Raw genomic sequence first — 18,244 nt, 5'->3', positions numbered from 1 at the left:
ACACACCATTTACTGCATCCGCTGCACCCGATGTGGCCCCCTCTACATTGGGGAGTCAGGCTGCCTACTTGTGGAATGTTTCAGAAAACACCTCTGGGACACCCACACCAACCAACCAACCCAACCGCCCTGTGGCTGAACACTTTAACTCCCCCTCCCACTCCGCCAAGGACATGCAGGTCCTTTGCCTTCTCTACCGCCATACCATGGCAACACGACGCCTGGAGGAAGAGCGTCTCATCTTCTGCCTAGGAACCCTCCAACCACAAGGGATGAATGCAGATTTGTCCAGCTTCCTCATTTCCCCTCCCCCCACCTTATCTCAGTCCCAATCCTCGGACTCAGCACCGCCTTCTTCTTGACCTGCAATCTTCTTCCTGACATCTCCGGCTTATCACCCTCACCTTAACCTCCTTCCACCTATCGCATTCCCAATGCCCCTCCCCCAAGTCCCTCCTCCCTACCTTTTATCTTAGCCTGCTTGGCACAACTTCCTCATTCCTGAAGAAGGGCTTATGCCGGAAACGTCGATTCTCCTGCTCCTTGGATGCTGCCTGACCTGCTGCTCTTTTCCAGCAACACATTTTTCAGCTCTGATCTCAAATCAGCCTCAATTCCACTTTCCTGACCAGTCTCCATAACCCTTAAGCCGATTACTAATTAAAAAATCGTCTATCTCCTCCTTAAATTTAATTAATGCCCCAGCATCCAATGCACTTTAGGATAATGATTTCCACAGACTCACTATTCCTTGACAGAAGTCATTTCTCCTCAACTGCTTTAAATCTGCTACTCCTCATCCTAAAATTCTGACCTTTCATTTGATAATGCCCCACATGAGGAACCATCCTTTCTACATCTTCTTTGCCAATCCCCTTTAGAACCTTATATACCTCAATTAGATCTCTCTTTCTTCTCGACTCCAGAGAGAATAAGCCTAAATTATTCAATCACATCATTAGGCAAAACTCTCATCAATCTAGTGAACCTCTTCTGAACTGCCTCCAAAACAACTATATCCCTCCTCAAGTAAAGGAACCAAAATTGTCCACAGTACTCTAGGTGAGGTCTCACTTTGCCTTGTACAGTTACAGTGAAGCTTCCTACTTTTTATACTCTATTCCTTCCCCAATAAATGCCAAAATTCAATTTGCCTTCTTTATTACCTGCTGTACCTACATACTGTTTTTCTACTCAAATTGCTGAAATTGGTGTGGTGAAGTTGCTCCTTATGTATTGTATTGTTTTGCCCCAGCAACAGCGATGGAGGGTGAAATGTTCAAGATGTCATTTGGATTGGAAGGGAACTATGATGCACCTTGCTCCTGTTGCCATCAATCATCTGGATATGAAGCTGCAAAGCTTGGAGGTTTTTCTTCATAACATACCATTTACTATGGTAATGCAAATCTGTAGGCACATCAAAATGGTCTACTGTGGATCGGCACACAGCGTTAATCCCATTTTGTTCAGTGCTAGTCTACCTTCAAAACACATGATTTTGGGAAGCTACCGATGGAGTAGTTCTCCATTACCTAGTCAGGTGCCTGATATGAAAATGAGGTTAAAGGAGTCCAAATCAGGCTTTTCCTGTGGCTTAATTCTTCCTATTCCCTGCTGGCTGGTCTGCAGTAACATTGACATTAGGTTGGAAGTTGTTTGGTAGAGAGAAAATAAGACATTCCAGCATACCTCAAAATGAAGAAAGGAAGGGCTAGTGTGGAGAAAGCAAATGTATTATCTTATGAATGAAAACTGACAACGATTTCTACAGGCAATGCAGAGTATCATTAAACTACTTGAAATATTCAATTGAAAAACCTTCATAAATCTTCACTGGGGCAGTACTCTGAGCTTAGAATTCTTACCTTGATATATTTCTTGGTGGGATCCATGTCCAAAGGGACGTCAGATTCACATTGTGAATTGCGCTTCAATGTCACAGTAGAGGAATTAATGGGTTTAGATTCTAAAGAGGTTTTCTTACGTGTTTTCATAGCTCTCCTACAATACATAAAAAAATTACAAACAATCATAGTTACAAGTCTTCAATTTATTTTTAACAGTTTGAATATGTATTATCTTCCTGTACTCTCACAAGTTAAAGTACTAAACTACCTTCATATTTCAGTCTTTTAAGCTATCTTGCCTGGTTCTCTGAAAGCACGTCGCAGACAATTACAAGGTTTCTCCAACCTTTCCTCATAACTCACATCTACAGTACTAATGTTCAGTCTCTCAAACTGCCTCCAGAACTTGAATGCCTCATCTGCATGTCAGCAAAACAGAAGTGACACTGTCTTCAAGTTCCGAGTGAATAAGCGGCTTGTTAATAACTTCCTCTGATAGATATTCTACTGCTTTAATTATGTAATTCAATATTCCAGTGCTTTGCTCACTGTTACTCTGCATTTGCTGAACATGTATCTGCATGGCAAATATGTTTAAAGATTTAATTCAACAATTTTAATTTCACATTAGTTATCAAATATACCTACACTTTTGTGGCTTCCAGGAACAAAGCGATATGACTCTTGATGTACGACTTCCTGAGAACAGCTTTGACATCTGGTCGTTCCTCAGGCTTTTTGCTCAACATGCTATGTATCAGCACTCCCAGCTGTTCACTGTATTCCATTGGTATAGGTGGAAGCTACACAACAGATATTGATCAAGTAAACAATATTCTGTATAAGTCTCCATTATTACTTCTATTCTAAATATATTAGGTTGAATTTTTGTTTAGTGATGGAGAAATAAATGGAATCAGGAACGATAGATTTTGACAACAGTACTTGAAGTACTTTCTCAACCCTGCATTATACTTGTGTAGTCTTTTTGTGGGTTGGGAAGGTTTTAGATCATGATATTGAAAATTCTTTTGAAGTTTTGATTTCTTGACAATTTGAATTTTAGCCTCCTCTCCTACTTTATGCATGCTTGCATAGGTTTTGTAATGAGAAGTTCTGAATACTGGGTACAGGGTGAATCTGCTGAGAAATTCAAAACATTGACAGGTAAATGTTAAATAATTTGATAACTTCAAATTTTAGGTTAGATTAGATTAGATTCCCTACAGTATGGAAACAGGTCCCGCAAGTCCACAGCGACCCTCTGAAGAGTAACCCACTAGTGCAGCTGTATTTTAACCATAGTGATTCATTATAGGGGCTGTAACCTGCAAAGGTAATTCCACTATTACAGTGACCAACATTAGTTAAGTGTTGAGATTAATTTTTACACTAAATGTTACAATAAACTCAAAATCATTGAAAATGTGCTGAGAAAACTGCTGTCATAGACTGAACTATGGTATAGAGCCATTTCTCTCAGGAAGGATCTGTGTTCATGTTTTGATGAACAGTTTCAAGAGATTATTAAATTGATTTGGTAAGTGAATAAATGTTTTGTTTTTACAACTTGATTGACCACTTGAGAACATTTTTATGAAAGCTTTTGTGAATACATGCATTGCAGTATGTTTGAATAACAGTTTTATTGAACTCTTCATTTATCTTGTAATGCCAATTTCAGAGGTATTCTTATTTCTCCCTGTAGCGACTAGAGAATGGTTGTGAAACATAGATGGGAGTGGCAGCATGGGGAGTATCCGAGGATATAAAAATATGGGGGCAAGAAGGCAGCAAACATATTTGGGAACATGGAATAAAACGGCATGGGACATCATTGGGCTAAGAGGAAATATGAAGACATGAATTACCATGGAGAGGGTTGAGGCAAGGGAATAAAAGTTATGAGGGTTGGGTGGGAACTAAGGGGTGACATTTAGAGGCCAAGAATAATGCTGTCCCAGAAGTCAACATTGACGTTCTAACCAGCCTGCCTCAGCACCTCCACTTCTCTAGCAATGTATGCCGGCTCACAAAGCCTGAGCTCCACAATTTCCCTAGTAATTCGAAAAAGGCACAAGGGTTGAACATATTCCTTTATTTTGCAAAGAACAGATCCTTGTATATGAATGTATTTGCTCCTTACAAGCATAAATCCTCTACGTTACAAATCAACTGATTACCCTTAGTTGATTCTTATTACACTCAGGATTGTTCAGTAAGCAGTGACTATGTGTAAAATCATACCTAACAGCAGACATTTTGTTTTGGATTTTGCAAACCTAGGCTGGTTGAGTATAGTATATACTCTGTCATTAGGGAAAATCAAAAAAACCCGTTGTTTGCTTCAACCAGCCAATTGTTGGGATGTTTGGCTCACTTCTCTGGATATTATTAATACTAAATTACCTTAATCTAATTTTGCATTGCTTAAATATGTGGTAACTTCTTGACTTTTAAATTTGTTTCTCAATGTTCATCTATATTTGTGACATTTATCAGTGATGAATCGATGTGCAGGTTCGTTCTTTCATATTATTAGCATTGATTCTCAAGATAGGACAGCAGCTGGAAAAACCAGCATTTATTGCTCATTCTTCTTTACATTGAGGACTTCTTGAACTTTTCAATATTGGTAAACCAGGTAAAGTATTTGATAAAGTTAACAGAAAAATATTATGGAATGCACATTACCTTTCCTTCAATAATCTTGAAAACTAAGGAGTTCATATCCTTGGCATTAAAGGCATGTTTCAAGGTTGCCATTTCAAATACACAGCAGCCAAGGGCCCAAATGTCAGACTACACAGAAAATGAAGAAAGAAAAGCGTCAGACAGACAATATTTTTATTATTATTTTCACAGCTTCTCTACAAAAATTTTGCAATAGCCCCACAGTTCATTAAAGCTTCTCTTTAAAGTACACTGAGTAAAGTCAGCAAAATCGACTTGTCCCTGGGAGGTAGGGAAGAATAACCTCTCTTTCAGTTTGAACGCTTACTCGCCGAGTTTTTGAGGTTTTAAGAAATCTGGCAGTTAAAGGGAAGTGACGGAAATGGTATATGGTTTTCAGCGCTGTTGTGGGTTAGGAGCCAGGGATGTACTTCCCTGGCTTCCCAAGCGAATCTGTTCCCACTTTAAATGTACAAATGCCCAGTTAATCCAAAACCCATCAATAAATAGACCTCAAGCTGCTCTCCAGAGTAAGTTATTTTTGCACTAATTTCTTATCAACAACTCTTACTACTATTACCCCCTACCCGCTAAACTGCATACCCCTCAAACCACTTCCCACCCGCAATAGGGATCTGAGCTACTCCCGAGTTGCAAATCTGCTGCAGCAGAGAACTATTAAACACAGTGGCTTCTGGGCAGTACACATGTTTAAAAACAGTCACTCTATGGCTTAAAGATCAGCAGCAATCAGATAAATTCCCAGAAGAAATCCAATTATCCACCTGGAAATCCTGCTTCATTAAATATTGCAGCCAATGAGTCACTTGAAAGTTCCAAAGTTATTACCTAATCTATACCATGATAGCTAAGAGATTGATTGGAATGGAGTTACAATCAGTTTCAACACCCACTCAAAAATGGCAAGATAAGAGACCAAGCTTCCTATTCTCTATCCAGCAATGTTAACTGCAAATTCATGCGCTTGGCTGCCGATGCTTAGAAATTGAAGGAAGGGAGGAACTCAAGAGCATTACAACCATCACGGAAGTAGTAATGAACAAACTGGTGGAGCTGCAAGTTAACAAGTCCCCAGCTCCTGATGGACGTCATGTAGTGTCTTAAAAGAAGTGATAATTGAGATAGATGATGCATTGGTTTTAATTCCTTTGATTTTGGGAAAGTTTCATTAATATGGGAACTAGTGAATAAAACTTCTTATTCAAAAAGGGAGGGAGGCGAAAAAACAGAAATTTACAGACCAGTTAGCTTAATATTTATTGAAAGGAAGATGTTTGAAGTTATTACTAAAGATTTCATGGCAGTCCAGAAAAGTTCAAGATAATCAAGTAGCATCACCATGGTTTTTTGAAAGGAAAATTATACTTAATCAATTTATTAGAATTCTTTGTGGAAGTAATATATGCTGTGGCTAAAAGGGAAAACTGTGGATGCGATGCACTTGGATTTCCAAAAGGCATTTAATAATCACTTATATCAAAGTTGACTGCAAACAAAAATGGTCATAGTACTGGGAGTAAAATGGATTGCATGGAGAGAATACTGGCTAGCTAACAAAAAAAAACAGACAGTATACATAAATGGGCAATTTTCAGGATGGTGCGTCACCAGGGTCACTACTGAGGCCTCAAGCTTTACAATTTACATAAAGGACTTGGACAACATGACCGACAGTACTCATGCTAAATGATGTCGGGAAGAAGAGGAGGAACATTCTACAGCGGGACTTCGGACAACTAGGAAGAAGGCTGAAAAGCAGGACGTCCAAGGTGGTTATCGCCGGTTTGCTTCCAGTTCCTTGGGATGGTGAGGCCAGAAACAGGGAGATAATGGACTTGAACGTGTGGCTGGGGAACTGGCGCAGGAAGCAAGGATTTAAATTCTTGGATCACTGGGGTATGTTTTGTGGTAAGCATAAATTCTACAAGAGAGACGGTTTGCACCTTAATAGGTTAGGGACCAGCATTCTGGCAGGCAGGTTTGCTACTGCAACACAGCTATGTTTAAACTAAGTAGCGGGGGGGAGGGGACAAACTGGATGTTTTAGAAGGAAATTGGAGGGAAAGTTAGAACAAGGGAAGTCAAGAAAGACAAATGTATCAATGAGGCAGAAAACTCAGAAAGGGATCATGCTGTAAGGTTGAGTGAAATAGGAGTTGATGGGAAGGGTGAGGGCAGTAACAAATTAAAAATACTATATATGAATGCACGAAGCATTAGAAATAAGATGGATGAGCTTGAGGCTCTTTTGGAAATTGGCAGATACGATATTGTGGGGATAACTGAGATGTGGCTTCAACTGGACAGGGCCTGGGAAATGAATATTCAAGGCTATATGTGCTATCGTAAAGACAGACTGACGGGCAGAGGGGGCGGGGTGGCCATGTTGGTAAGGGATGATATTTAGTTCCTTGCGCGGGGGGACCTAGAATCAGGGGATGTAGAGTCAGTGTGGATAGAGCTGAGAAATACTAAGGGAAAAAAGACCCTCTTGGGAATTATCTACAGGCCCCCAAACAATAGTCTGGAAGTCGGATGTAGGTTAAATCAGGAGCTGAAATTGGCCTGTCGCAAAGATGTTACTATAGTTGTTATGGGGGATTTCAACATGCAGATAGACTGGGAGAATCAGGATGGTATTGGACCTCAAGAAAGACACTCTGTGGAGTGCCTCAGAGATGGATTCTTAGAACAGCTGGTGCTGGAGCCGACCAGGGAGAAGGCAATTCTGGATCTGGTATTGTGCAACGAACCAGGATTGGTCAGGGACCTCGAAGTGAAGGAGCCATTGGGAAGTAGTGACCATAATACAATCAGCTTCAATCTGCAATTTGAGAGGGAGAGGGTACAATTGGAAGTGACAATATTTCAGGTGAATAAAGGGAACTATGGAGCTATGAGGGAGGAGCTGGCCAAAGTTCAATGGGCAATACCTTAGCAGGGATGACAGTGGAGGAACAATGGCGGATATTTCTGTGTATAATGCAGAAGTTGCAGGATCAGTTCATTCCAAAAAGGAAGAAAGATCCTAGGAGGAGGCATGGGTAGCCGTGGCTGACGAGGGAAGTTAAGAAACATATAAACTTAAAAGAGAAAAAGTATAACATAGCAAAGTGGGAAAACTTAGGACTGGGAAGCTTTTAAAGAATGACAGAGGATTACTAAGAAGGAAATACGCAGACAAAAAATGAGGTATGAAGGTAAACTGGCCAATAATATAAAGGAGGATAGTAAAAGTTTTTTTAGGTATCTGAAAGGCAAAAAAATGGTTAGGACTAAAATTGGGCCCTTGAAGACAGAAACAGGGGAATATATTATGGGGAACAAAGAAATGGCAGAAGAATTGAATTGGTACTTCAGATCTGTGTTCACTGGGGAAGACACAAGCAATCTCCCTGAGGTAACAGTGGCTGAAGGACCTGAACTGAAGGGAATTTATATTTGCCAGGAATTGGTGTTGGAGAGACTGTTAGGTCTAAAGGTTAATAAGTCCCCGGAGCCTGATGGTCTACATCCCAGGGTACTGAAGAAGGTGGCTCGAGAAATCGTGGATACATTGGTGATTATTTTCCAGAGTTCAATTGATTCGGGATCAGTTCCTGCGGATTGGAGGGTGACTAATGTTATACCACTTTTCAAGAAAGGTGGGAGGGAAAAAGCAGGAAATTATAGACCAGTTAGTCTGACCTCAGTGGTGGGAAAGATGCTGAAGAGTATTATAAGGGTGAAATTACGACACATCTGGATAGTAGTAACAGGATAGGTTAGAGTCAGCACGGATTTATGAAGGGGAAATCATGCTTGACTAATCTTCTGGAATTCTTTGAGGATGCAACTCTGAAGATGGACGAGGGAGATCCAGTAGATGTAGTGTACCTGGACTTTCAGAAAGCTTTTGATAAAGTCCCACACAGGAGGTTAGTGAGCAAAGTTAGGGTGCATGGTATTGGGGACAAAGTACTAACTTGGATTGAAAGTTGGTTGGCTGATAGGAAACAACGAGCAGTGATAAACGGCTCCATTTCGGAATGGCAGGCAGTGACCAGTGGGGTACCGCAGGGATCAGTACTGGGATTGCAGCTTTTTACAATATATGTTAATGATATAGAAGATGGTATTAGCAATAATATTAGCAAACTTGCTGATGATAGTAAGCTGGGTGGCAGGGTGAAATGTGATGAGGATGTTAGGAGATTACAGGGTGACCTGGACAAGTTAGGTGAGTGGTCAGACGCAGTTTAATGTGGATAAATGTATGGTTATCCACTTTGGTGGCAAGAACAAGAAGGCAGATTACTACCTAAATAGAATCAATTTAGGTAAAGGGGCAATACACAGAGATCTGGGTGTTCTTGTACACCAGTCAATGAAGGTAAGCATGCAGGTGCAGCAGGTAGTGAAGAAGGCTAATAGCATGCTGGCCTTCATAACAAGAGGGATTGAGTATAGAAGCAAAGAGGTTCTTCTGCAGCTGTACAGGGCACTGGTGAGACCACACCTGGAGTACTGTGTGCAGTTCTGGTCTCCAAATTTGAGGAAAGACATTCTGGCTATTGAGGGAGTGTAGTGTAGGTTCACGAGGGCAGTTCCTGGAATGGCAGGATTACCTTACACTGAAAGACTGAAGCGACTGGGCTTGTATCCCCTTGAGTTTAGAAGACTGAGAAGGGATATAATTGAGACATATAAGATCATTAAAGGATTGGACACTCTGGAGGCAGGAAACATGTTTCCGCTGATGGGTGAGTGCCAAACCAGAGGACACAGTTTAAAAATAAGGGGTAGACTTAAGGGGTAGGACAGAGATGAGGAGAAACTTCTTCACCCAGAGAGTGGTGGCTGTATGGTATGCTCTGCTCCAGAAGGCAGTGGAGGCCCAGTCTTTTATTTAAGAAAGAATTGGATGGAGCTCTCAAAGATTGTGAAATCAAGGGTTATGGAGATAAGGCAGGAACAGGATACTGATTAAGGATGATCAGCCATGATCATAGTGAATGGTGGTGCAGGCTCGAAGGGCAGAATGGCCTACTCCTGCACCTATTGTCGATTGTAAATCTGTTGATGACACAGATAGGTAGGAAAATAAGTTGTGAAGAGGATGTAAGGAATACAAAGGGATATAAATAAGTGAGTGAACAAAAATCTAGCAAATATAGTGTCAGAAAACAGGTAATTCCCTACTTCAGCAGGAAGAATGAAAAAGCAGCAAATTATCTAAATTGAGAGAGATTGCCCAGGTTATAAGACACAAAGGGATTTGGGTGTCATCATGCATGAATCACAATAGCTTAGTATGCAGGTATAAGTTATTGTTTATTGTGAGGGAAACTGAGACAAAGTATCGAGGTTATGCTTCAGTTATATGACCAGTGACCAGAATCTAGATCCAGAGGTGTCAATGTTTAGATTCTTTGAATATTTTGTAAGGTATAGGTGGATAGAATCATAATTTGCACAAAACTAAAAGGATGGAGAGGTTGGCAGGATGTGCAGTAATCAGATCACCCAAGTTCTAATTGAATGGCGAACATATTCAAGGGGTTGCATGGCCAACTTCTGGTCCAAATATGTATGTTCGTAAGAATAGAGTTGGGGTAATCATGAGTTGGAAATGTGTTGCTTCTTGTTCCTGCTCAAGTTCATATACAAATATTGTATATAGACAATGTATAACAAAACAGCTTCTGCCTGAGCCAAAGCAAGCACCCATTAAGTGAAGCAAAAGAATGTAGAAAGGATAAAAAGTATATTTAACCTATAATGAAAAGCTGATCGAACCAAAAGCACAATAAAGTTGCACAATAAAATTATCCAGCAGTACTGTACCTTATGATTGTATGGTTTATTACAGAAAAGTTCAGGACTCATGTAATAAGGTGTCCCAATCAAAGTACTGGCCATATCATGCTGGCTCTCCAACACTCTGGCTATGCCCAGGTCTCCAACTTTAATGATATTTGTTTTTGTTAGGAAGATGTTTTGAGTTTTGAGATCTCTGTGTAGGATATGTTTTTCATGTAAATACTATTAAAAAAAGACAGAACGTGCTAAGTATACAATTGACGCACTGTATAATATCTTCAATTTCAATTGCTTTGATCAAGCCACAAGTATCTAAAACATAAGTCTTTATGATTTACCTGAACACTGCACAAAATACCTGCTGTGCAATTAATCAGGCACAGAACATACAGACACAAAAACCATAATATCCCATCTGAAAAAAGCATACAGAACAATCCTAAAATGGTAGATTAATATCGATATCTAACTCAACATGATAAATTGTGTGATGATACTGCTCCTTTAACAAGGTTATTGTACTTGTCATAAAGCCAGGGTATCTAGTTTTGATAAGTTTTAGGGGTTTTGATTATAGCTAACAGATACTGTCTCAGGCAAAAGGCTTTCAAGTTAAAAAAAAATTTGCACAACGAAAGGGTAGCGGCCAGTTCACCCAGCTCAGCTTTTGTGGGGTTTGGTTTGGTTTGGTTTTGAACAGTCTGGCTGTTCAGAGCAAGCAGGTAGTCAGTTTTGAGGCTGCTGGTCAAAGAAAACATTCCATGGAAGAAGGTGTTCTATGCTGAATCTGTCCCTCTCCTTAAGACCCTCTGTTTGAGTTTTCCTTCTCTTGCCAAGGGGTGTTGTAGGATTTTGCAGGTATTTGGCACCATTACATTGGGACAGTTTGTGGGGTTTTCAGATAGGTTAAGTTATTCTATCTTTAGTTTGTGTTTCATTCGGTACTCTTCCAAATAAATTTTGCTTTGCTTAAAACTAAATGGTTGGGCCAGCTGCATCACTCCTGGAATATCCACTCTACATCTGCTTAAAGCAACTAGCAAAGTTAGGGTCCGAGCTACGTTCTTGAAATGTTCTGAAGGGGTCTGGCCTGGTCCAGAATAGATCGGGGCTCATCCGGGATTTATTCTTTAGTTCCAATTTAGGATTAGGGTTGCTGGACTCAAAGTCAGCGAGTGTAGATGTTAGCGTCTTTTGTTCTGGATGTTGAATTCAGTTGGTTTAAACAGTACTTGATGTAGTGATGGCTCTTTCAATCACTGGGATATTTCTGGGGGTGGAACAAGTCACTTTGGGAGTTTTCCAAAAGATGATAAGGCCAAGCTGCTGGATGTAGCAGACAATCCGAAGTTGGAGCTTCCTCCTTCCATGAGGAAAGGAGAGATAATTACAACAATAGCTCAGCATTTAACTTTACTAGAAACGTTATCACAATCTTTGGAGATGGCTAAAATTCAATAGAAAACGAAACAGCTTAAGTTAGAGGCAAGAGAAAAGGAAAGGGCAAAAGAAATGAAACTGTTTGAATTACGATTAAAAGTGGAGGAAAGAGAAGAAGAAGAACGAATCACTTTAGTGGCACAAAAAGAAAATGAGAGAGAAAGAAGAGAAGAGAGAGAAAGGAGAGAGAGAAAAGACAGAGAAAAAGAGAGAAAAAGGAAGAAAGAGACGGAGTGTGAACTTCAGAAATTGGCACTTAAACAGAAATGTCAGCTTGAAACAATGGAGACTAAAGGTAAACTTAGTGAGGTAACAGAAAAAGAAAGGGTAAAAGAAATGAAACTGTTTGAAATACAATTAAAGCGGAGGAAAGAGAAAAAGAACAGATCATTTCAGCAAAACAAAAAGAAAAAGAAAGAGAAAAGGAGAGCAAAAGAAGAAAGAAAGGGAGTTTTAATTTCAGAAATTGACTATTAGACAGGAAAGTCAGTTTGAAAGGATGGAAATGAAGGCTATAGGTCAGCTTAGTGAGGAAGAGTTAAAATCGCAAGATTAGCAGCTCATGTCTATGAGTTGGTCAATAATGAAAGTTTGGCTTCCAACATCAATTTCAATCAGTGAGGGACAGAAATTGGGGAAAAGAGAAATCCTCACATAGAAGGGAAAGGTAGGCCTTGGTGAAGATCAGAAGGATAAATTACCACAGGGTAAAAAGGAAACCCTTGAAGGGGAAAGAGAAGTTAAAAAGGTCCAGTGTTTTCACTGCAATAAAAGTAGCCACATGAAAACACACGGTTGGTGGGTTAGGAAAAGCACTGAGAAGCCAGGTGTAGGAAAACAGGATAGGCCAGTGAATTTTATTGGAGTGGTAACAGAAAGCACAGTGGAAGCTAGAAAGCTGCACCAGAATGTACAAACTGGTCGGAGGTTGGTTAAGGAGGAAGAAGCAGATCATAAACCATGTACCTGCGAAGGTAAAGTTTACTCGCATAAGCCAGGAGCAGCAGGTAAAGAGGTTATAATATTAAGAGATACAGTATCATCGCAATTTTTGACGTTAAAAGATGAGGAAATAGGTACCTCTGAGGACTATTACCAGTGAAGGTACTATTAACAAGAATTCACGGTGAGGCAAGAAGCATTCAAATCCATAGAGTGAGGTTAGAGTGTCCAGTGATGAGTGGATAAGTCATGGTTCGAGTACTGGACAAACTCTCAGCTCCAGGAATACAATTTGTCCTTGCTAATGGTATAGCTGGTTCACAGGTAGGAGTACTGCCAAACATGGTTGAAAAGCCAGTGGAAACCCACGCGACTCAACCATTAGAAGATACATATCCGTGGACTTTTCCAGACTGTGTGGTAACAAGGTCACAAAGTCACCAGTTGAAACAAGAGACATCAAAGAGTATAGATAAGAAATTTGAAATGGAATTGGCAGAGACACTATTTGGTCAAATGGTTGAGACAAACCAGGAGCTGATAGATAGCAGACTTCTTTAGTTCAGAGAAATTAACGTGAGTTACAGCAGAAAGCTGAGAAACTAAACCAATTATTTCAAAAAGCATACATGGAAGAAGAATCTAGATGTATTGCTGTGTGCTGCTATCTTACAAATGATGTCTTAACGAGGAAATGGAGACCATCACATATTCAGGTAGATGCCAAATGGGCACAAGTTCATCAAGTTGTATTGCCTGTGGGTTATAGAAATGTGGTGTTATGAGTGGCACATGAACAATGTCATTTAGAGGTGAGAAAAACTCAAGGTAAAATACAAAAACATTTTTACTGGCCTGGACAGCATAAGGATGTAGCTGAATTTTGTCAGACATGTCAGGTAAATGGAAAACCACAGGAAGTAATAAAACCTGCACCTTTAATACCTAGTCCTGCATTTGAGGAACCGTTTACAAGAGTCCTAATTGATTGCGTCAGACCCTACCTAAAACAAAAAGTGGGAATCAGTACTTGTCAACAATAATGGATATGTTCATGAGATTTCTAGAGGCGATTCCATTACGTTATATCACAGCTAAAAGGGGTTGTAGAGGAGTTACTCAAAATTTTCACTAGGTATGGACTATCCACAGAGATACAAACAGATCAAGATCAAACTTCACATCAAAATTATTCAAGTAAGTTATGGTCAGTTTAGGAATAAATCAATTCAAATCTAATGCATACCTTCCAGAATTTCAGGGAGTGCTGGAAAGGTGGCATCAGACATTAAAAACCATGTTGAGGGCTTATAGTCAAGACTACCCAGATGAATGGGATAAGGAGATTCTGTTTGTACTTTTTGTGTTCAAAGATGCACCAAATGAATTGACCAAATTCAGTCCATTTGAATTAGTTTTTGGACATGAAGTGAGAGGAGCACTAAAATTGATTCAGGAGAAATTGGTAAGTCAAGATTGACAGACCACATATTTGGACTGTGTGTCAAATTGTAGGGAATCGTCAAATAGAGTGGGGGAAGTTGGCTACACAGTATTTAAAAGTATCACAGCATACAAGAAGCAGACAAGAAATCAAAACCACACAATTTTGGGTATTGAGGATACAGTGTTAGTGTTACTTCCAGTGATATGTGAATCTTTAAAAGCAAGGTTTAGTGGACCTTGTCAAGTCGAAAGGAAATTGAATTATGGGTGTGAAATATTTGATAAGGACTTCAGACAGAAAGAAATCTCAGTGTGTCACCTGAATATGCTCAAAAAGTATTTTGATGGGGAAGGAAAGCAAGAGGAGACTGTTATTGGTTACAATACTAAGCGAAGAACTAAGTTCAGAGGATTCTGAATTGGATATTCCTCAAATTAAACTGGACAATGAGGAAGTTGTCAAAAATTGGAATAAATTATTCAGTTACCTTCCAGAGCAAAATCAAAATGACCTGAAAGAGTTATTACTATTGAATGGGAAGATATGTGGAAATCAGCTGGGAAGTACTAACCTAATTATGCATAATGTAGATATAGGAGATGCTGTTCTGATTAAGCAACATACTTATAGCGTAACCCTCGAAGATTGGCACAGGTTCAAAAGAAGATTGAATGCATGCTCCAAAACACCATAAATGAAGTGAGTTACAGTAAGTGGAGCTCGCCAATAGCAATGGAGCCAAAACCAGATGGTACCCAACAATTATGTGTGGACTATCGCAAAGTCATTAACAAAGACTGATGCATATCCAATTCCATGTTTAGAAGACTCTGTTGAAAAGGTGAAACAAGCAACATAATTCTAAGTTGGACTTGCTCAGAGGATAGCGACAGGTACCTTTGTCCAAAAGAGCAAAGTCAATTTCGGTTTTCGTAACGCCGAATGAACTGTATCAATTTAAAGCCATGCCGTTTCATACAAAAAATGCCCCAGCCACATTTCAAAGACTAACCAATAAGGTCATTTCCGGATTACCCAATTGTATTGTATGTATAGATGACCTGGTGATTGTTTAGTCACACATGGAAGAAGGATTCGCAACATTTATCGGAATTGTTCAAATGACTTCGGGAGGCAGGCTTGGTGATAAACTTGGCTAAAAGTGAATTTGCCAATGCCCAAGTTACCTTCCTAGGGTATATTATGGGACATGGACAAACGGCCCTACGGAATGCAAAAACAAAAGTAATTGGCAGGTTACCCATGCCATCGATCAGAAGAGCAGTATTAGGATTCCTGAGATTGAGTGGATTTTATCAAAAATTTGTACCAAATCTTAGCAATGTGGCTGCTCCACTTACTGAATTGCTAAAGAAAGGAAAGAGGTTTCAGTGGACAGTGGACTGTCAAAAGGCATTTCACAGCCTGAAAACTGTGTTAACCACTCCCCCAGTGTTAGCCTCACCTAATTACACAAAGCCATTCAAGGTGGCTATCGATATGAGTGATGTGGGTGTCGGTGCTGTGCTCTTACAGCAAGTTGACAAAAAAACAGAAAGACTTATTGGGCATTTCTCCAGGAAACTGAACATCCATCAGCAGAAATATCTGACAGGGAGAAAGTGAGGACTGCAGATCAGAATCAAAACGTTCGGTGCTGGAAAGGCACAGCAAGTCAGACAGCTTCCGAGGAGCAGGACAGTTGATGTTTCAAGCATAAGCTCTTCATCATATTCGACAGTTGAAGAGTAGACTTAGAGCTTGGAATTGGTGTTACAACATTTCAATGTTTGTGTTACCAGGAACGTGCCTGAGACGATCATTTACTCTGATCATAACCCAGTGAAGTCTGTGGAGAAATTGAAGGACAAAAATTCCAAATGGTTTAGGTGGAGCTTGTTATTTCCGTCATTCAATTTGAAAACTGTACATGCGGCAAGATGGGAAACACGATTACATTGTCGCGACTTGGATGAGAAACTGAGACTTCAGTGGCAGAGAAAATGGACTGAAACAGAATACAGTAGTGCATGCTTGCATTTTTACAATCTGTACTGTATATGGGTATTAGAGTGTATTAACAATTTAATATTAAGGGGTTCTAAAATGAAGCCATCTTGGATGTTGATAATCTTTTAAGTGGGGGGGGGGGGGGGGGGGGGGGGGGGAGGTGTGACAATCCTGCTCCTTTATTAAGGTTACGTTGTCCTTGGTTTTTTTCAGAGCAGTAGTGAAGACACAGATTCTGGGGTGTTTAGTTTTGATGGGTTTCAGGATAATTTGATTATATACTACCTCAGGAAAAAGGCTTTCATGTTAAAAAAACACTTGTACAATGAAAGAGGAGTGACCAGTTCTCTTAGTCAGCTTTTCTTTGATTTGGTTTGGGTTTTCAGCAGTCTGGCTGTTCACAACAAGCAGTCAGCTTTCAAGCTGCTGGTCAAAGAAACAGATTCATGGAAGAAGGTGTTCCATGTTAATCTCTCTGCTGTCTTGCGCTCTCTCCCTCTCTCTCTCTATCTCCTGTAAGACCCTGTATTTGATTTTTCCTTTTTAGCCAAGTAGCGTTTGAGAGTTGTTGCAAGTATTTGAAACAGCACAATTAAGTTGGGGTAATCTGTTGGGTTTTCGGATAGGTAAAGTTATTCTATATTCTGTTCTCTTTTGTTTGTGTTTCATTTGGTAATCTTGCAAATAAATTCTGTTTTGTTTAAAACTAAGTTTAAACTGGCCAGCTGCATCATTTCACTTTACACTTGCTTAAAAACAACTAACAAAATTAGAGTCTAGGATACTTCCTTGAAATGTTTTGAGGGGGGCTGGCCTGGTCCATAACAATTGGATGTTTTCATATTTACAATTATAGTAAGTTATTTGAATGGTTGATTTACATTCTCACTGACTGACTTATTCACAAACCCATAATGTTTTGGGAGACAGTACAGTTGGTCTGTTTCCATGCTGTACATCTCTATGATTCTATGACTTTTTCAATGTGCTCTGGGACAGCTGCTGAATGAATAATTCATCATTTCAGTTTTTACAGAGATTGTGAATTGGCCAACACTAAGGTATTAAAATGCAAATGCCTACTGCAGTGCAGCATTATATTTTTATGTTCTCAACTTGCTTTATTTCTTTGTTCCAATATAGAATTTTACCTGTAAAGCCATAGCAATCTGGACAAACCACTCCACGATCTGGCTTTCTGGAAGCAATTTGCCCTTCTGTTCCTTCAGTTTGTGGTACAAATCTCCACCTTCACAGTAACCCATCACAATGTACAGAAGTCCATCATCTCCTTCCCATGACTCTCTGTAAGTAACAATGTTGGGATGTCGCAATTGGGATAAAAGCTGGGCTTCTTGTTCTGCTGCCTTGCGCTCACGACTGGAAACATTTCTTAGATTCAACTTCTTCACAACATACTGAAAATTCAATAAAATTCAACTGTAAGCATAGCTATTAATTAGAAATACTATATTAGTTTCCTAAAATGGATCACACATTTATTTGTAGCATTTTTTTTATTTGAGGGACTTAAGTGAAGATTAAAGTTGCAATGATTTGGAAAGCGGAGGTGCCATCATAAACCCAGCTACTTGTGGATCTCCTACAGAATTGATGGCAAGGTTTTGAGCTGGCCTTGGACTACTCAGTTTCCAGAGAGCCTGAAGGTTGGAACCTTCCCTAATAGGGAGAGGGGACTTGGTTCTTTATTTGTACTGGGACAGTGATAGTAAATAGGAGGTCAAAGAAAAACGAAAAGCAAAGACGTTCTGCCCTCTGAGCTGGATTTTCATTGATCTCAACAGGTTAACAGCAGTCGATGAGATGACATCAAAGCAATTATAGGGCAGGAAATAGCAAGAAATAAATAAGTGCTACTATCAGAAATAACTATACCAACAAATTCCTGCTCCTAAGATCCATTTTGATCACACAATGATCACAGTGGCAACAGTGTGGATCTTTATATCCTCAGAGCAATCATGCTAATAAAGATCAATTGAATTTTTCAAGGTGGAGTGACAGATCTGAGAACGAAAGTGAGGACTGCAGATACCGG

General features: G+C 39.8%; 1 protein-coding gene across 3 annotated transcripts in view; it reads right to left on the bottom strand.

The window, feature by feature from the left end:
* nek4 (NIMA-related kinase 4) overlaps nucleotides 1-18,244 on the bottom strand; it is a 55,396-nt gene that overhangs the window by 21,637 nt on the left and 15,515 nt on the right. For all 3 annotated transcript variants that reach the window (XM_060835129.1, XM_060835130.1, XM_060835131.1), the window contains exons 2-6: nucleotides 17,337-17,603; nucleotides 10,371-10,568; nucleotides 4,545-4,652; nucleotides 2,499-2,653; nucleotides 1,869-2,004 (exon numbers count right to left, since the gene is read on the bottom strand). In XM_060835129.1, coding sequence (XP_060691112.1) covers nucleotides 1,869-2,004; nucleotides 2,499-2,653; nucleotides 4,545-4,652; nucleotides 10,371-10,568; nucleotides 17,337-17,603 — 864 coding nt within the window. The remainder of the gene's footprint in view (nucleotides 1-1,868; nucleotides 2,005-2,498; nucleotides 2,654-4,544; nucleotides 4,653-10,370; nucleotides 10,569-17,336; nucleotides 17,604-18,244) is intronic.

This window comes from Hemiscyllium ocellatum, chromosome 14 (genome assembly GCF_020745735.1).
Source record: "Hemiscyllium ocellatum isolate sHemOce1 chromosome 14, sHemOce1.pat.X.cur, whole genome shotgun sequence".
NCBI classification, from domain to species: Eukaryota; Metazoa; Chordata; class Chondrichthyes; order Orectolobiformes; family Hemiscylliidae; genus Hemiscyllium; species Hemiscyllium ocellatum.
This window is presented reverse-complemented; position numbering and strand designations above follow the sequence as displayed.